Source organism: Leucoraja erinacea, chromosome 1, assembly GCF_028641065.1.
Source record: "Leucoraja erinacea ecotype New England chromosome 1, Leri_hhj_1, whole genome shotgun sequence".
Taxonomy (NCBI): Eukaryota; Metazoa; Chordata; class Chondrichthyes; order Rajiformes; family Rajidae; genus Leucoraja; species Leucoraja erinaceus.
In genome coordinates, this window is record NC_073377.1 from 47435674 (window position 1) to 47456848 (window position 21175).

General features: G+C 44.8%; 1 protein-coding gene across 1 annotated transcript in view; it reads left to right on the forward strand.

The window, feature by feature from the left end:
• itga2.2 (integrin, alpha 2 (CD49B, alpha 2 subunit of VLA-2 receptor), tandem duplicate 2) overlaps positions 1-21175 on the forward strand; it is a 146894-nt gene that overhangs the window by 44678 nt on the left and 81041 nt on the right. The window contains exons 3-4 of the mRNA XM_055633986.1: positions 14399-14508; positions 18571-18662. Of these exons, the coding sequence (XP_055489961.1) occupies positions 14399-14508; positions 18571-18662 (202 nt within the window). The remainder of the gene's footprint in view (positions 1-14398; positions 14509-18570; positions 18663-21175) is intronic.

Here is a 21175-nt window from a genome sequence, read left to right on the forward strand (position 1 = left end):
ACAGCATGGAAACAGGCCTTTCATCCCAACTTGTTCATGCAGATCAAGATGCCCCATCTAAACTAGTCTATGGCCTATATCCCGGTAAACCTTGTGTGTGCCAGTGTGTGTGTGAGAGGGTGTGTCAGTGAAGCGGCGACAACATCCTGAGTGAGTAGAGACTTGGCAATGCCCCGGGAGCGTTTCCCTCCCCCCTCCTCCCGGGAATGCGGGCCGGCCCAGGTGCTCATTGTCCAGCTGGGGTCCGGAGGAGGTGAGGGTCAGTGACCCAGGGGTCGGGCATTGGAGCGGAGCCTCAGCCCGATATTCATCTCCGCGGCTCCGGAGACGGCACCGACGCCCCCACTCACCCGACCGACTCCGGTTAAAACTCCATGGGGTGTGGACAGAGTGGCCGACGGACATGTGTGGGAGGTGTGTGCTGTGCCTCGGGAGTGGGGAAGGGGGAAGGGGGTTGGTGCTGGGACCACTGCCGTGTCTCACCTCATCTGCACGGGAGAAACTAAACTACTTTTTGTTTCCTCTAAAAATCATCCGGCGGGCCGGTAGTTTGGCAGCACTGCTTTAAACCAATGCCCTCTAGTTCTTGAATCACATATCCCGGGATAAAGACTATGCATTCACTTTATATTCCACTCATGGTTTTTACTCACCTCTAAAACAATTTTTGCTTTATTTTGAACTCCCAGTACCTGTAGATTTTTGAGCGTGAGAAATTTGTGATCAGCGTGAGAGTGTGAGAATTTTGAGAAATGCATGAGGCTCACTCTCAATGCGTGAGTTGGCAGCCCTGCTAATAATGCAAACATTTTATGCGAGTTCCAATTGTTTGGACAAAAATCACTTATTACTGCTTTATAACAGTTAAGTTACTTTAAGACCATTTCAGAAATTATGGCACGCAACTACCAATCAACTAACAAATTAAAGCAAACTGAAGAAAAAATCATGTTCCCTTTCCTGACTCTACCTCATAAGTACTTTAACACTGTTAACAGAACAAAGGAAAATTAATTTCAAGAATCAAAATGGGGAAAGTGAGGGCAATTTTGTTTAAATGGTAATTCTAAGCCCATTCAGATCTGCATAGTCAGAGTTATACAACATGTACATGGCTGGCCCAATTTGTCCACAATGATCAAGTTGGCATTCTACGTGGCCTGGGACTGGCTGCCATTCCCAGATCAGCTCGCGTCCCAGGGACTGGCTGCAGTTCTCAGGTCGGCTCGCCTGCCCCGAACCCGCGAAAATGAATTGAAAAAAAAACACGGCTTTTTGGGTTACGGGTCGGATTCGGCGCGTGTGCCGTAGGTTGCCGAATCCTGTCCTAGAAGTTTGGCCTCATCGTGTTCCCCCCATGTTTTACAACTGATTCACCTGGTTAGTTCCATCTCCGGCTGCTTCATGTTGTCGGCGGTTGCACATCCAACCATGGAAGAAGAGAAAAGAAAAAACACGTGTCACTCGATGTCGAAACGATGTCACTCACAGCCTTCAACCGACGCGTTTCCCCTGACCGCACAGATCGCTCTGATGTGGCGCAAAGAGACAAACTGTGAAGGGACTGAAGACAACGTGAAAATTCTGTCATCAGCGTGAGAGCGTGAGAATTGGCTGAAATGCGTGACTCTCACGCTCAAAGCAGCCCTGTCTAAGGCCAGGATGTTCCAACACACACACAGGGAGACACATACACAAAGGAAGACACACACACACACACACACACAGGGAGACAGACAGGAACACACACAGGGAGACATACACAAAGGAAGACGCACAAACATGCACAGGGAGACACACACACACAGACACACACACACACGCACAAACACACAGGGAGGCACACACACGCAGGGAGACACACACAGAGAGACACGCACACACATGGAGACACACACAGGGAAGCAGACACACACACAAGGAGACACACATAGGGAGACAGACACAGACACACACATTCTTTTCCTCCTCCCTCCCTCCCTCCTTCCTCCCTCTCCTTCCCTCTTTCCTCTCCTTCCTCCCCCCATCCCTCCGTCTCTCCTCCCCCCTCTTTCCCCGCCTTCCCTTCCTCTTGCCTTCTCCTCCCTCCCTTTCCTCACCCTCCCTCTTTCTCCCCTTTCTCCTTTCCCCCCCCTACATCCCCTTTCTACCTTCCCTCCCCTGTGTCTCTTTGCCTCCATCCCTCCCTTTTTTTCTTTCCCTTTCTCTCTCTTTCTCCCCTCCCTCTCTCCTCCCTCTCTCTCCCGGACGCCCAATGGGGAGTCTGGCGGGCACGGTGAAGCGTGAATTGGAGGTGCTGGTGCTGCCGTGTGAGTTGAAGGGCAGGAGGGAGGGAGGGAGCGAGGCTGCAGCGGCGGCCGGCAGCGCAGCGCTCACAGCCGGCACACAGAGGCGCTGACACCCGCTGCCCGGGACCGACGCGCTTCCCTAGACCGTGCAGATCGCTGTCACGTGGCGCAAAGAGACAAACTGTGCAGCAAAGATCCTATAGCTCCGCTATAGGATCTTTGCTGTGCAAGGACTGAAGACAGCGTGAGAATTCTGTCATCAGCGTGAGGGCGTGAGAATTGGTTGAAATGCATGACTCTCACGCTCAAAGCATGAGAGTTGGCAGCCCTGTTAATTATTTCCTGTTGCTATTCTTTCAAGACAGAATTGTGTGATTCATTGAGCAATGAAAGATCTGTTCATTGACTTCAATCGTGATCTGGATCATAGTCCAGATTTACAATATCCTTTGATCTCATTCCTCAAATATACGTATTTTTACCTACTGTAATTTGAGAAGTGGTTTTCACACAGTCATTAGAGCGGTTTCATGATTTGTCTTCCTTCTACAATTGATCTTGAAAATTGCCTTATTTGATGTCATTGAAACAGGCTGTTCAGTTAAGCTGTGCAAACACCCCCCACAGAACTGCATCTTCCAATTCAGGCATGAAAAAACATCTTTGAACCTGCTCGGCCATACTCCATTACACGGTTCCAGGCTAACGGTTGTCATATGCTTAAGCGAGATGCTTTCTCAGCAATGGTATACAAAATAAGGAAATTCTTCTCGTGTCAAAAATGCATCAAGTATTTCTTTGTTAATTTTTTTTTTTTTTATTTCAAAATAGACTTTATTCATTGATAAATATATGCAATTCCTGAACCATTCAAACAAAACAAAATTCATCCGACATTTTCGGAGACTATACAAGTTTTTTCAGTACAATTTTTTAACATTTTTTCAAATTTCACCCAACAGTCTCCCACCCGTGCCACTCTGTGGCCCCTGTCCAAGTAATAAATATATACAGTGTTTACAGTGCGAAAATCCCATTTGACATTTTCACTTCCACAAATAATGTCCCCCACCCGTGCCACTCATGTGGCCCCCTGGCGTGGGATACCTTCCCTTAATTTAATTTGAGGGGCGTCTCCACCATACCGTGCCCCCCATGTCCAGCAGCGGAAGGACCCTAGACTGTGGCCCTCCCCCACCGAGCCTTGGCGTTGGCTGCACCAAGCTTCAGCGAGTCCCTTAGCACGTACTCCTGCAGTCTGCAGTGGGCCAGTCGGCAACATTCCCTGACGGACATCTCGCTCTGCTGGGTGGTGAGCAACGCTCGGGCAGACCAAAGAGCGTCTTTGACCGAGTTGATGACCCTCCAGCAGCACTTGATGTCAGTCTCTGAATGTGTCCCTGGGAACAGTCCGTAAATCACAGAGTCCTCTGTGACGGAGCTGTTCGGGATAAATCGTTCCAGGGACCCTTGCATACCTCTCCAGACTCTTTTTGCAAACCCACACTCTGCAAAGAGGTGGGCAACCGTCTCCTCTCCACCGCAACCGTCCTGGGGGCAGCGTGAGCTGGTGGTGAGGTTCCAACGGTGCATGAAGGATCTAACTGGGAGGGCTCCCCTCACCACCAGCCAAGCCAGGTCTTGGTGCTTGTTGGTGAGTTCTGGCGATGAGGCATTTTGCCAGACAAGCTGGGCAGTCTGCTCTGGGAACCATGCCACCGGATCCATCGAGTCCTTTCCCTGCAGTGCCTGCAGGACATTCCGTGCTGACCACTGCCCGATGGACTTGTGGTCAAAGGTGTTGGTCCGGAAGAAGCTTTCCACAGACGACAGATGGGGCGGCAATGTCCAGCTTACTGGCACATTGCATGGCATCTGCGCCAGGCCCATCCTTCGCAACACCGGGGCCAGGTAGAACCTCAGCAGGTAGTGACACTTAGTGCCCACGTGCCTTGGCTCTACACTCCGCCTGATGCAGCCACACACAAAGGTGGCCATCAGGGCGAGGGCGACGTTGGGCACGCTTTTACCCCCGTTGTCTGCCGACTTGTACATTGTGACCCGTCGCACCCGGTCCATCCTCGACCCCCAGATGAACTGGAAGACGGCCCGGGTGATCCCCGTGGCGTAGGAGGGAGGGACAGGCCACACTTGTGCCAAGTACAGCAACCCCGAGAGCACCTCACACCTGATGACCAAATTTTTTCCGGTTATGGAGAGGGAGCGTTGCCTCCACAGCTCCAGCTTCCTCCCCACCTTGGCTATCCGCTCCAGCCAATTCTTGTTACTCGCCTCAGCCCCCCCGAACCAGATTTCTTTGTTAATTATTACTTTTGCAACAAAGTCTTCAATGCATTAACTAAACTATTTGTGCCCAATCTTTAGCACCTAGTTGCAACAACACATACTTTTGAGATAGACAGATTACAGACAAATTGCAAAATAGTGTTCAGTCTGCATTTTTTCATAGCAGAAGTTCTAACCTATTGCTCAAAGTGGAACATTTGTTTTTTTTCGCCCTATATAATGAATTATTAATGGCCAGTCTACTGCTGAGTCTTTATAGAAATCCGTATAGAGTAGCTGTTGGTTAGCCAACATTCTCTCCTGCTGCTTTTTTGTTCTTCTTTACAAAACAACAAAGCCAAATTTGAGTATTTCAACTCTACAGATATGGTCATCCATATTTTTAGAAAGTTGCTTAATACTTCCAGTGCATGTTAATTCCATGCAAGTTGTGACCACTTAACATGAAAGTTTGTGGATATGTGTTGCTGCAAAGATGTGGTGCTTTTCCGTGAAACTGCTTTTCTATTTATAACTTCCATTTATATGCAAAGAATATCTCTTGAAAATGTTTTCATACAGCCGACACAGAGTGCCTATACTAATAAAACACTTCTTTTGACAAATTTCATATACCACAAACGCTCTGAAATAGGTACAGGACCTGTAGACAGAATGAACAATAGGATTCGGGGTTCTCAAATAAAATCCACATTCAGAAATTTATGTGCTGCATGATATTCCTTTTTTAATTAGTATGGGTGTCAGGGGTTATGGGGTAAAGGCAGGAGAATGGGGTTGGGAGGGAAAGGTAGATCAGCCATGATTGAACAGCGGAGTAGCCTTGATGGGCTGAATGGCCTAATTTTGCTCCTATTACTTTATGACCATTTGTGCCTCTCAGTGAGATTCCGTGTCAATAGTGAAATCTTGCAGTCTCAAGATTGGTAGACTGTAACAGATTAAGGCTAGCATTGAAAACATTAAACATATGTGGAATGTGAGCAATTGTAGGCACCATATCTGAGGAAAGATCTGCTGGCTCTGGAGAGGGTCCAGAGGAGGTTTACAAGAATTATCCCAGGAATTAGTAGGTAAGCCTATGATGAACGTTTGACGGCACTAGACCTGTACTCGCTTGTGTTTTAGAAGAATGAAGGGGGACATAGACAATAGGTACAGGATTAGGCCATTCAGCCCTTTGAGCCAGCATCGCCATTCACTGTGATCATGGCTGATCATCCACAATCAGTATCCCGTTCCTGCCTTCTCCCCATATCCCTTGACTCCGCTATCTTTAAGAACTCTATCTAACTCTCTCTTGAAAGCATCCAGAGAATTTGCCTCCACTGCCTTCTGAGGTAGAGCATTGCACAGATTCACAACTCTCTGGCTGAAAACGTTTTTTCTCACCACCATTCTAAATGGCCTACCCCTTATTCTTAAACTGTGGCTCTGGTTCTGGACTCCCCCAACATCGGGAACATGTTTCCTGCCTCCAGCATGTCCAATCCCTTCATAATCTTATATGTTTCAATAAGATTCCCTCTCATCCTTCTAAATACCAGTGAATGCAAGCTCAGTCGCTCCATTCTGTCACATATGACAGTCTTGCCATCCCGGGAATTAACCTCATGAACCTATGCCGCACTCCCTCAAGAATGTCCTTCCTCAAATTTGGAGACCAATACTGCACACAATACTCTAGATGTTTTCACACTAGGGCCCTGTACAACTGCAGAAGGACCTCTTTGCTCCTATACTCAACTCCTCTTGTTATGAAGGCCAACATGCCATTAGTTTTCTTCACTGCCCGCTGTACCTGCATACTTATTTTCAGTGACTGATGAACAAGGACACCCAGATCTTGTAGTTATACCTCTTTTCCTAACTTGACACCATTCAGATAATAATCTGCCTTCCTGTTCTTGCCACTAAAGTGGATAACCTCACCAACATTTGTCCAATAGACAATAGGTGCAGGAGTAGGCCATTCAGCCCTTCGATCCAGAACCGCCATTCAATGTGATAATGACTGATCATCCATAATCAGTACCCCATTCCTGCCTTCTCCCCATATCCACTGACTCTGCTATCTTTAAGAGCCTTATCAAGCTCTCTCTTGAAAGTAGAACCCGGCCTCCACCACCGTCTGAGGCAGAGAGTCCACATTAAACTACATCTGCCATGCATCAGCCCACTCACCCAACCTGTCCAAGTCACCCTGCATCCACATGGCAATCTCCTTACAGTTCACACTGTCACCCAGCTTTGTGTCATCTGCACATTTGCTAATCCCTTCATCTAAATTATTAATATATATTGTAAATAATTGCGATCCCAGCACCGAGCTTTGTGTTACCCCACTAGTCACTGCCTGCCATACTGAAAGGGACCCGTTAATCCCTACTCTTTGTTTCCTGTCTGCCAACCAATTTTCTATCCATGTCAGAACCCTACCCCCAATACCTTGTGCTCTAATTTTGCCCACTGATCCCCTATGTGGGACCTTATCAAAGGCTAAGATATTGAACCTCAATGAAACACACTGAATAGTGAAAGGCTTGGATAGAGTGGATGTGGAGAGGATGTTTCCACTAGTGGAAGAGTCTAGGACTAGATATTATAGCCTCAGAATTAAAGGACGTTCTTGTAGAAATTAGATGAGGTGAACATTTTTTGGTCAGAGGGTGGTGAATCTGTGGAATTCTTTGCCACAGAAGGCTGTGGAGGCCATCAGTGGATATTTTGAAGGCAGGGATAGATAGATTCTTGATTAGTATGGTTGTCAGAGGTTATGGGGAGAAGACAGGAGAATGGGGTTAGGAGGGAGAGATAGATCAGCCATGATTGAATGGCGGAGTAGACTTGATGGGCCGAATGGCCTAATTCTACTCCTATTACTTATGACCTTATGACCTGATGAGAAGTGAAGCAATGGTGCAGCATTACGTGCCACAAGAAAGATTAAGAACGTTAATGGTATCTACAATAATGGAGCCATGTGGTATTGGGATGGTTGTACAGATAGTTGTGAGGGGAGCTAGTGTGTGTTCATCAATCCCAGCAATTGGCCTAGACCGTCTATTTCATGCTCTGAAAAAGGAGAGTCTATGAAATTCACAAGCCGTGTACTTGCACAACTTCTAAACCCAGGTTAGTCGACAAAACCTGGATGGGATCATGAGCATATCTCACAGGCACAACACGTGGGATGAAGATAAAACTAATGAACAACTCAATAAAAACATTAACTTTCTTTTCAAAGTTTCTGTTCCAATATGCAAGGTGTTCTGGGCAAAATACTATGCAACAAGAGGTATAGGTAATGATATGGGTCGAGACCCTTAAGCAGTCTGATGAAGGGTCTCTACCTGAAACATCAACAATTCCTATTCTCCAGAGATGCTGCCTGACCCGCTGAGTTATTCCATCATTTTGCTTCCATCTTCGGTCTAAACCAGCATCTGCAGTTCCTTCTTACACAGTATAAGTCACTATATTGTTCGAAAACCATTGTCCTAAACAAACAACACAAATTTGCTCTGAATTTGCACCCTGTTACTATTTGTTCATTTAAGTCATCCCCTTTGTAAATTATTCAGAAGCAAATGCCATTTGACCTTTCAACCAACATAGACTCAAGCAATTTCTGCTTCCATGCATCGCAGATCTAGAAATACTTTAAATTTTTATATGGAGGGTGTGGAAAGGAAATTATTAACTTTTGGAACAATCTGACGCTCATGTTTGCAGTGTCCTGGTGTGTTGCTCACTGCCAACTCTTCGATATTTTAACAGCAAGGGCCTCTTTGAGGTTTGCCGCAAAGTCAAATGGTGAGATATTTATGGATATTCAGATTGGGGGTGGGGTTGGGGGTGCAGTGGTTGTTCTTGGTGTACTGGTTCATGAGAGCAAAGAAGTGTGCAGCTACAGGAAGCAAGTTGGAATGTTAATGAACAATATAGCCTTTGTTGCAAGGTAATTAAAGTGTACAGCAGTCTTTTGAGACTGTGAGGGATGTGGAGAAACCACTTTTAAAGCAGTATAGGAAAGACAAAAAATGCTGGAGTAACTCAAGGGTCAGACAGCATCTCAGGAGAACACGAATAGGTGATGTTTCGTGTTGGGACCTTTCTTCAGACTGATTCAAAGCAGTTCTACCTTATTGGAGACCCTCAGATTCAAATTCTTTACCTCAGAGATCAGTGGAGGTTCATCTGGTAAATTCAAGGCCCAAATTGAAAGGGTTTTGGTCTTGTGCAGTCAGAGGGTTTTGCTTTGTTTTACACACTTGTTCTTGCCCAGTCGAGGGCCAGGCAGATCTTTGGTCCTTGAAGTTGGGCTTAGTTTAGTTTTAGTTTTTAGATTAGTTTATAATCATGTGTACTGAGGTACAGTGAAAATAGACAATAGACAATAGGTGCAGGAGTAGGCCATTCGGCCTTTAGAGCCAGCACCACCATTCATTGTGATCATGGCTGATCATCCACAATTAGTACCTAACTTCTCCCCATGCCCCCTATCTACAAGAGCCCTATCTAGCTCTCTCTTGAAAGTATCCAGATAACCGGCCTCCACCACCCTCTGGGGTAGAGAATTCCACAGACTCACAACTCTCTGTGCGAAAAAGTGTTTCCTCGTCTCCATTCTACATGGCTTACCCCTTATTCTTAAACTGTGGCCCCTGGTTCTGGACTCCCCCAACATCGGGAACATGTTTCCTGCCTCTAGCGTGTCCAAACCCTTAATAATCTTATCTGTTTCAATAAGATACCCGCTCATCCTTCCAAAATCCAGAGTATACATGTCAAGCATTATCTCAGCATATGACAGTCCTGCCATCCCGGGAATTAACCTTGTGATCCTACGCTGCACTCCCTCAATGGTAAGAATGTCCTTCCTCAAATTAGGGGACCAAAACTGCACCCAATATTCCAGGTGTGGTCCACTAGGGCCCTGTACAACTGCAGAAGGACACTCACACACACATAAGCACACACACAACCACACACACAAAAACACTACCACACGCACAAAAACACCACCACATGCAAACACACACTCACACGCACATATCACATGGGGAATGTGCCCACAATACTACCTTTGACATGCCGAGTGTCATATCCACTGGCATCTATGTAGCGTGGACTCTTAAGGGTCTATCCCACTTGGCGATTTTTTCGGAGACTGTCGGCATCATTGACTGACATATATAAGGTCACTGAAAAAGTTGTGGCATGACTCGGCGTGATGACATATTGACACGCGGTGTTTTCTCAAGTGTCGCAGCATTTATTTTGGCGTCGCTGGATTTTGAAATGTTCAAAATCATTCGGCGACCCTGATACATCAGTCAATGACGCTGGCAGTTGGGACAAGCCCTTAAAGCTAAATCCTTGCTCCCTGCATCAGCCACCCAGTCACACATTCAGATCCCCTACCTCCCTGTTCCTGCCCTCACTAGGGCAGTCAGCGGAAAGACTGCACATGATTACAATCCAGCCATCCACAGTGTACAGATGTAGGATAAAGGGAATAACATTTACTGCAAGGTAAGGCCAATTAAATATAGTCTGAGGGTCTCCAATGAGGTAAATGATAGCTCAGAACCGCTCCCTCTTGTTGCTAAGGTGGTTCAGTTGTCTGCTGGGAAGAAATTACTTTGATAAATATGCTACCCATTTGTAATTTTGGATGTTCTCATCAATGGTTGAGGTTATCCTGTGAACAATAGAACAATAATGACAAAACATGATGCCAGGTTACATCAATCTCCCAAGCTGGTCATTTTCTGATCTTTGTTTGCCATAGACATCTATACATTGATTTTCTTCACACTGACAATGAAACACACACAGGAGGAAATCTCCTTTTATTCCTAGCTCTTCTATCCTGAACGATATTTTAACATAATATTCACCTTTTGATAATGGAAAAATAAGGAATTGCAGACGCTGGTTTACAAAAAAAAGACACAAAGTGCTGAAGTAACTTAGTAGGTCAGGCATAATCTCTGGAGAACATGGATAGGTGGTGTTTTGGGTCGGGACCTTTCCACAGACTCCTCGTAGTGGCTGCTAGCTACTTCAAATGTATAATTGCCATTGATAGGCACTGCCTAATCGATTTGTTTCTATCTTGCAAAACAGCAAAGGTAACCTCAATGCAGATAATTCCACTATTTTCCACATGTATATCATGAGTTTTTAGAGTGTTTCCTATTTTAGTGCCAATAGATCTCATTGGCCTTTCTGATGAACATTTACCTCTCAGATGCCATTCACTCTGCACAAATAGGTTGCTGTGTTGCCCAAATTATGACTGTTTGTGCAATGCAAAGTGTGTTTCAAAAATAGTAAAGCAAGTTGGAATGTCCTGTGCTCATGGAAAACACCATAAAACAGAAATATATGTCTACCATCCAGTGGACAAAGTTAGGAATCATGCTGGCAATGTTCTTCAATACACAGCGGCCATCTAATACATATGTCGATTTTACCAGGGATTATAGCAAGGTAATTTTCAATAGTTTTGAAAAGTTTTGAGTATTTCTTTATGTCAGGCAGATAGCACATTGACAGATTTGGAAGATGTCTAAGCATAGCTACATGTGTAAGGCGACTGTCAAAACAGTATCACTGCAAAAAGAGCCTGGTCTATAGACAATAGACAATAGGTGCAGGAGTAGGCCATTCGGGCCTTCGAGCCAGCACCGCCATTTAATGTGATCATGGCTGATCATCCACAATCAGTACCCCGTTCCTGCCTTCTCATCCTGACTCCACTATTTTTTAGCCCTATCTAGCTCTCACTTGAAAGCATCCAGAGAACCTGCCTCCACTGCATTCTGAGGCAGAGAATTCCACACTCACAACTCTCTGTGAGAAAAAGTGTTTCCTTGTCTCCGTTCTAAATGGCTTACTCCTTATTCTTAAACTGTGGCCCGTGGTTCTGGACTCCCCCAACATCGGGAACACGTTCCCTGCCTCTAGCGTGTCCAAACCCTTAACAATCTTATATGTTTCAATGAAATTCCCTCTCATCCTTCTAAACTCCAGAGTGTACAAGCCCAGCCGCCCCATTCTCACAGCATATGACAGTCCCGCCATCCCGGGAATCAACCGTAAACCCACGCTGCACTCCCTCAATAGCAAAAATGTCCTTCCTCAAATTAGGTGACCAAACCTGCACACAATACTCCAGGTGTGGCCTCACTAGGGCTCTGTACAACTGCAGAAGGACCTCTTTGCACCTATATTCCTCCTCTTGTTATAAAGGCCAATATGCAATTCGCTTTCTTCACTGCCTGCTGTACCTGCATGCTTACTTTCATAGACTGATGAACAAGGACCCCCAGATCCCATTGCACTCCCCCTTTTCCCAATTTGACACCATTTAGATAGTAATCTGCTTTCCTATTTTTGCTACCAAAGTGGATAACCTCACATGTATCTGCATTAAACTTCATCTGCCATGCATTTGGCCACTCCCCCAACCTGTCCAAGTCACCCTGCATTCTGATAGCATCCTCCTCACAGTTCACACTGCCACCCAGCTTTGTGTCATATGCAAATTTGCTAATGTTACTTTGAATCCCTTCATCCAAATCATTGATGTATATTGTAAATAGCTGCGGTCCCTGCACCGAGCCTTGCGGTACCTCACTAGTCACTGCCTGCCATTCTGAAAGGGACTCGTTAATCCCTACTCTTTGTTTCCTGTCGCCAACCAATTTTCTATCCATGCCTTCATCATGCCATCACTCTACCCCCAATACCATGTGCCCTAATTTAACCCACTAATCTCCTATGTGGGACCTTATCAAATGCTTTCTGAAAGTCCAGGTACACTACAGCCACTGGCTCTCCCTTGTCCATTTTCCTAGTTACATCTTCAAAGAATTCCTGAAGATTAGCCGAGCATGATTTCCCCTTCGTAAATCCATGCTGACTCGGACCGATCCTGTTACTGCTATTACTTTGCCCTAATCTCACCAAATTCCATCCCACATCCGCACCACAAATACCAAAGGAGCAAGGCTTTGGTTTTGAGAACAAAACCAGCACTTTTTAGCATCTTTTAGCAGTTTTTACCATTTTAAAGCAAATCTTTATGAGAGGAAGATCTTTCAGATAAAGAGACTGGTATTTAGGCTGTTGAAGATTTCCTGTAAACCGTTGCTCCATAGCAGACTATCAGTTTCCCAAAAGTGTGTGAACTCAGTTACCACTGCCTGTTCTGTCGGATGGCATGGACCAGAGGTCGGGTGGCATGGTGGAGCATTTGTAGAGTTGCTGCCATCCAATGCCAGAGATCTGGTTTGATCGTGACTATGGATGTTTGTACAGAGTTTGTATGTTCTCCCCGTGCCCCACATAGGTTTTCTACAAGTGATCCGGTTTCCTCCCACACTCCAAAGACATACAGGTTTGTAGGTTAATGAGCTTTGGTAAAAATTGTAAATTGTCCCTAGTGTGTAGGACAGTGCTAGCTTGCGGGTATCGCTTGTCGACGTGTACACACGGTGGGCCGAAGGGCCTGTTTCCGAGCTGTATCTCTAAACTAAACAAAACTAAACCACAAAGTCTAGGTGCTGACAGCTGACGGAACAACGCCTCTGGAGCTGCTGATGGAGTGGTCAAAAATGCAAAACTGTGTGAAGTCTACAGTAACCCTGCAGGCAGATCACAGTTGCCATTCACTTGGTCGAGACCGGACAGCTCTGCTCGGTTCGAAGACCATTGTGGTCAGACACACCGACGTCACCCCAGTGTTCTTCTCTGACCACTGCCTCCTTTGGGCTTCCTGTCACATAAGGAGGATCAGAAGGCAGGTTGGGGGATGTTAAATGACAAACTGCTGACCCCAGAGAACGTTGAGGAACTAAAGAAGGATGATGCAGGAGTGAGAACTGTGAAGCCCCTCTTTCACTCACCAATACACCAGTAAAAAGCACCCTGGCAGAACATCAAGAGGTTCTTCATCCTCACAGGCATTCAGAAACCAAGACGGGGTCTGAGGGAATTGTGCCAACTCCTGACAGACTTGCAGCAATTCTTCCACCTGCAGTCAAGAGGGTGGATATGAGGGAGGAACTCTGAGAAATGAAGAGGCAGCAAACCATGTTGGCAGCATGTTAGACTCCATAAGGGAAGACCCTCATCTACAAGCAAAAGTGGAGAATGATAACATCAGGATTTGGAGACCCATCTCACTGCTAAATTATGTCCTATAAGATCCTGTCCAAGGTCATCGCCAACCAGGTCAAGTCTGTTCTGGGATAGGTGATTCACTCAGCCCTAACCTATGTGTAAATAAGCAAACTGTACAATCTGGAGTTCAAGATCATCTTTAATCAGTACCCTAATTATGGCGGTACAGCAGGTCGTTAGTTGTTAGTTCATCTTTACCGCTTCCAAGTGACCAGTGTAGAAAGTGAGTGTTAGTATAAAGCATACAGTAAGGTGGGGTTAGTGATGCTATTTCTTCTATGATTGGTTCACATGCAATAACCAATCTACATCCTTCCCCGTAAAGAGCGAATATAGTTAAACTTATCCACGCAGCACCTGCACGCCTGCAGCGTATGATGATGCAGCTCCAGCGATTCGACTTCAAAATTGTTTACACAAAGGGTAAACTTCCAAGACATTTTCAGGTTGGGACCCTTCTTCAGACCCAGGCAGGCTAGGTTAAAGTTAAAGAAAATTATGAACAAATTAAATCCGGCCGATATTGAATCAACCAAATACGTTGTGATGTGATGCTACATTTTTTTTTTAAATATTAAGCTTAAAATTTTTATTTCACACTACAGGCTGCTTGTTGGCTCTCCATGGAATGGGTTTCCGGATAATCACATGGGAGATGTCTACAGATGTCCTGTAAATGGCAACAGTGCAAGTTGTGAGAGACTTAACTTGGGAGGTAGGTTTGATGGCATTTACTTTACTTAGTGGCATATCTTATCAAATAAGATGGCCTATGGAGATGCACATGGAAATGCAGGGAATGGAGTGACATGGATGGATCAACAGAGGAGATTAGTTTAACTTGGCATTACGTTAAACACAGACATTGTTGGTTGAAGTTCCTGTTCTAGTGCAGTACTATGTTCTGTTCTATTTTTTCTCCTCTCTATCTGGTTCACTTTCTTCATTCATTGAACAATATCCATACCTTGTTATTTGCTGCCCCACCCTCCTCCCCTTTGTCCCACCTCCACAGCTTAATGTATCATCTGACAAAGTCTTTGGATGCTGGCCATAGGGGAAACAAGCAAAAATGGCTGGAAACACTCAGCAAGTCAGGCAGGATCTATGGAAAAGGAAACAGAATTAACATTTCAGATCTGACACCCTATGTCAGCATTTAGAAGGAGAAAACAAGTTAATTGTCAGCAGCAAGGGAGGTGGGGGAGTGAGAGTAGAACAAAATGATTTCTGAAAGGGTGTCTAAATAAGTTAATATGGCAGTTGGATCAGATCATACTTAATTGTCTGTATTAGCTGTGGCTAATAATATGGATCTGGGACACTCCAAACAGGCCAGGCGAAAAGAATAAAGAAAGAAAAATTGAGACAAAGCCTCAGAAATATGATTGACAGAAATAGAAAATATCTTTAAAAAAGAGCAAATTCTTCGCTTTTAAATTATTTGGAATAATTTAACATAAAGACAGTGTCAGGCCAAGTAACCACCAGGTGACGCTTGATGGCAGCCTCGCCTTCAGGCTGTCTGTCCTTTTCGTCTTTTTTTTTGCTATTTTTAGTGTATTTAAAAAGTTTACATTAATGTTCTCTGGTTTTGTTTTATGTGGGAGGTAGGGGAGGAGGTACCTTTCCAGAGATGCAATTATTTTCTGGGTTGTATCTCCGGTCTCTCTGTGGCCTAACATTGTGGTGCTGGAGGCCTGCTCGGGATTGACCTTGTGATCCACCGCAGGGCATGGACTTAACATCGGAGCCGATCCCTTGCCTGGGATTGACGCTCCAACCATGGCCTGTGGACTTTAACATCAGGAGCTCGCAGTCTCAGGTTGAGACCGACGTCGGGAAGCTCCAAAAGCCGCATAACGTTCTACTAGCCCCGACCTGGGGTCAGATCGCCCGGCGCGGGGGAGCTGAGATTCCCCCCGATGTAAGAGCTTGATCAACCTGACGAGGAGGCCCGCTGTCGGCTACGGGAGTAAGATCATCCCGTCAACGGAAGGTTAGAGGCCCCCAACCACTGGAGGACAAAGAAGGGAGAGATTGAACTTTTTTTCGCCTTTCATCACTGTGAGGAATGTGGAGGAGTTACTGTGGTGGATGTTTATGTTTAAATGTATTTTGTGTGTTCTGTTGCATTTTATTAGTCAATAGTCAATAGTCAATAGTCTATTTATTTGTCATTTGGACCCCTGGAGGTCCAAATGAAATGCCGTTTCTGCAGCCATACATTACACACAAATAAACCCCAGACACAACATAATTACATTTTACATAAACATCCATCACATAGCTGTGATGGAAGGCCAAAAAAACTTATCTCTCCACTGCACTCTCCCTCCCCCCGATGTCAGAGTCAAAGTTAAAGCCCCCGGCTGGCGATGGCGATTGTCCCGCGGCCATTGAAGCCACGCCGGGTGGTGCAAGGTCGCACACCGGGTCTTGGTGTTAAAGACCCCGGCGTGCGCTCGCATAGTCCCGCGGCCATTCCAAGCCGCGCGGGGCAGTAATGTTAGGCCCCGCTCCAGGAGCTCTTCGACCCCGCAACTCAGGCGGGAGAAGTCACCGTTGCAGGAGCCCTGAAAAGCGGTCTCCCTCCAGGGAGCAGCAGCAGCGGCAGCGGCAGCGCTCCTCCACCGCTCCACCCGCTCTGGTCTCGGCCAGCTCCGCGACGGCGACGGTGAGTCGTAGCACCAGAGTCCCCGGCTTCTTCCTGTTGGAGGCCGCTCCTCGTTGCGGCCCCAACGACAACTGAGACCCGACGAGAAAAGGTCGGGTCTCCAGTGCAGGGAGAGATTCAAAAGTTCCCCCCCCCCCCCCCCCCCCCCCCCCCCCCCCCCCCCCCCCCCCCCCCCCCCCCCCCCCCCCCCCCACACACACACCCCAACATAGAATAACAAAGACTACATAAAAACACAGACAAAAAATAATAAAAACGCGGACAGGCTGCAGAGGCCGCTGCTGACCAGAGTCGCGCCGCCTAGTTATTATTAGTGAGGCATTAGTATGCCTCATATGTTGCAAAACATACTTGGCTAATAAAATATTATTAGTACTATGATGATTATGATTATGATTACATTGATTCAACCAGAGATACAACTCCTTTGATTTTAAATTGGAAGAACTGTGCAATATTTCATTGCTATTCTTCCTGATCTAATCTACCAATACACGTGTTTACTGATTATGTTTGTTGGATTTGAGTTGGATTTGTGAGTTCAATACCATAGCCACTGGGCTACCAAACTCCAAAATCATCAACAGAGAAGAATTTTCTCCATGAAATGACAGCAGAGGTTCAAGAGAACTGAAAATATAATTTAATTTAACTACATCAATATGGACTGGAAAAACGAAGCTGCCCCTTCAAAAAGAAAACTAATCTCTTTTTGCCAAATTTCAGAGTTTTTTGGCCCATTAGTTATTGTATTGAAGTTATAAATAATCCGAAGATTTGAGCATTTGTGACTCAACCAAGAAAAAAATAAATGAAAACCACTGGATGGTAAAACACGCTGCTGTTTCACAAACAGTCCAGCACTCCCTTTTAGAAAGTATCCTATGCGGTTGCATGACTGCTTGATATGGCAACTCAGTCATTCCCTCTGTTCTCTTCTCCCATCATGCAGAAGATACAATGATTTGAATGCACATACTACTAGATCCATTAACAAATTATTTCCTGCTGTTATCAGACTCTGGAACAGACCGCTTATCTGCTAAGGATAATTTTCCGATCTTTTAATCTACCTCATTACAGCCTTTGCACTTTGTTTATCTGCACTTTCTCTGTAGCTGCAGCACTATATTCTACACTGTTTATATTCATAAATTCATAAGTTCGTTAGTCATAATTATTTAGTTGAACTAGGCCATTCGGCCCATCGAAGCTCCTCCACCTATCTTTGGTCACCATGGCTGATCTATCTTTCCCTCTCAACCCCATTCTCTTGCCTTTTCCCCATAACCCTTGACAACCTTACTAATCAAAAATCTGTCAAACTCTGCCTTAAAAATGCCACAGATTCACCAGCACCAGACTAAATAAATTCCTCCTCTATTTTCTCTTTTGCACAACCTGTTGTACCCAGGCATAGTATGATCTGCCTGAATAACAAACACTCCAAAGTATTTCACTGTGTCTCAGTATTTGTAACAATGATAAACCAATACCAACACTCCTACTTGATGATTGCAGACTATACCCTGTTGTAAGATTAATCCCTTTCATTCACAATAAAGATTGATTTAACCCTTTTTATTGCCACAGATGAATGATTATAAACATACATAGTTCAATTGTGTGGGTTGTATAGTGGCAGATTCTGTACTCTGACTAATCAGTGCCTACATGATGATGACAAAAATGTAGTCCCTTAGAAATCAGGAAGATATCTTTCGTTCTCTCTTCAGGATTGAACTATTTGTGATGCTCTCACCACACCGAGAAGAGCGAGTTCTGCAGGGCATCCTGTGCTTGAGTTCTGGTTCCAACGTTTCCACTTTTATCCAGTCCCTATTTCCCTTCCACTTCCCCCGTCTATCTCCTGAATAACAAATAAACATTGGGACTGCTTATTGCAAACGAATGCTATTTAATTTGTTAAACCAGTTAACTATTATTCCGCCAAGTGGCATTTAGTCGACTAAAGATTGATTTTTGTTGTCCCACAAGATGAGATTTCCCTCTGTAGCAGACAACTATAAAGCGTGACTTTGACTACACAAATTCTATACTGAAATATAATGTTTCAGCTGTTTGTTGCTGATCTTTCAGATAAAATGACTTTTCCAAATGTGACAGAGGTCAAGCAGAACATGAATACCGGTGCAACGCTTGTCAGGAATGATGAAACTGGCGGATTTTTGGTAATTACTGGTTTTCAAACTGTAAAGTGTGCTCACTTTTCTGAAGATTGTGATTGGTGGGTACTATTGCCAACACAAGGCAAATGAACAGATAAACAAAAATAATTTTCTAGCAGAAGTTTTTATATAATGTTTAAGATTGCTGCATTGACCTGGTATTAATAATCCCCAAAGAAATATCATTGAATAATTTAAATTAATGGCACGCAATGTTCATAAATTCATGTAATAGGAGCCGAATTAGACAATTCGGTCCATGAAGTCTGCTCCGCGATACAATCATGGCTGATCTATCTTTCCCTTTCAACCCCATTCTCCTGCCCCCCCCCCCATAACCCCTGACATCCAAGACCATTGCTGAGATGAATTACTTGTTGGGCTGTACTCTTCTTTTAATCCCACTCCTGCATGGCACAACAAACCTAAAATAAGGAAATTATATTTTTCCTTTAAATAAAATGGATTAACAAAACTGTTGAACTCAATGTTGAACTAAACTGAGGTGTGATTTAAGCTTCCATCATTTGAAGGAACGTTAGGAATCCGCTACCCTTATTGGTAGCTCCCTTCATGATTAGAATGCCACAGTCCTGGGAATAATTCCTCTCTGCAATTGAAGATTATAAACTTTCTCTTAACTGCACAGAACATACAGTGGATATCTTCTCATATTATCGAAAGACATTTAAGGAAAGGGTGCGACAATGTGTTAAGAAGAATGATTATCATTTGATTAGTCATCATCCTTGAAACATGTGAGTTTCTTAATGGCAGTCAATCCAGTTAAGATCCTTCACCATTTGAAACAACAGTAGAGGCTCCCAAATTTGGAGTTGGTTGGACTTCTGACCTGGCAACACATACTATTGCCTTGTACATTGAACAAAAATGTGAAATTTCCAAGGGAACACAGCATCCCACTGAGTCTGAAGAAGGGTGCCAACCCTATTCCTTTTCACCAGAGATGCAGCCTGACCCGCTGAGTAACTCCAGCATTCTGTGTCTTCAGTAAAAACCAGCATCTGCAGTTCCTTCCTATACAGAATCCCATTAATCTTGCCCCAAAGTCTGATAAAGTTCAAACAAAATCCTGACCTGCAGTGCTGTCTGTGTGGAGTTTGCACATTCTTCCCGTGATCATGTGTGTCCCTTGGATGTTCCTGTTTCTCCCGAAAATGTGCAGATTGGAGGTTAATTGTTCATTGAAATGTATCCCTAGGTTACAAGGAAATGGTATAATCTGAGGAGGGGTGGGTGGAGGGTGGGGGAACTGATGATGGAAATATGGGGAGAATAAAATGGGGCCATAATAAGATCCATGTAAAAATGGGTGGGTGATGGTTGACCTGGACTTGGTGGGCCAAAGGGCCTGTTTTTGTGGTGTATATCTCTATGACTTTTCTGACAAAAAGTCTGCAAACTGAAATGTTAACCCTTTTCATTTAAGCACCAAACCAACCTGGTTTGATGAGCATTTATTTTATTTTCTATTCTATTCATTTTTGCAAATATTCGTCTAATTCAGAACCATTGGCTCATTAGGCCTTGATATGTTGATGGCTGAGAATAAGTGGGATGACAGGTTGGGTGCATTTTCAGAGCAAGGGCCCTCATGAACAGAGTTTTCTTCAGATATTTCCAAAATTAACAGCAGGGCTTAAAATGCTTGCCTCACTTCTCATTGAAGCCTACCAGATTAAACGATGACTACTTCTCAGTTGAAAAGCTTTTGGCAACTTGCTGCACTGGGGAATTAGAAAGGTGGCATGGGATCAGAAGTTATGGATCCATCAGGGTAACTGAGATTTGGGGGAGGTTTGAGGTCATCAGGGCATGGAAATTGATCCAGGACCATGGGGTGAGGGAGGTGGGGTCTTGAAAAACTGAGAATTATAGGGTCAGACGACCGATATCTACACACCCATCTGGGATGGCTAAAGAAGTAAGAGAGACTTTACAGAGCTTGGAGATATATTTAGCCACGACAGACATCGGGGATTAAGAAACCTGTTTGTTCATAAATTCATGTTCATGTGATAGGAGCAGAATTGGGCCGTCCGGCCCATCAATTTACTCGATCAAAAATATCCATTGACTCGGCCTCCACAGCCTTCTGTGGAAATGAATTCCACAGGTTCACCAGCCTCTGACTAAAGAAATTCCTCCTCATCTCCTTCCCAAAGGAACATTCTAAGGCTAAGACCTCTGGTCCTAGACTTTCCCACTAATGGAAACATCCTCTCTGCATCCACTCTATCCAAGCCTTTCACTATTCGGTAAGTTTGGAGAGATGAGGAGTTTTTCCAGTGGTTGCAGACGTATAGAAGTATTGGGACAAACGGGAGGAGTAAAGATGTAATAACGAGGAACTGCAGTTGCTGGGAGGCGTATAACATTGCGGAGGAGACATATTTTTCCAGTGTAATGTATTATACACCAATGTTCCGTGCCCCACTCTCCCCAAAGCAACAAACAGTGTTGAAGTAAATAGCGGCTCAGAGACCAGACCTGTG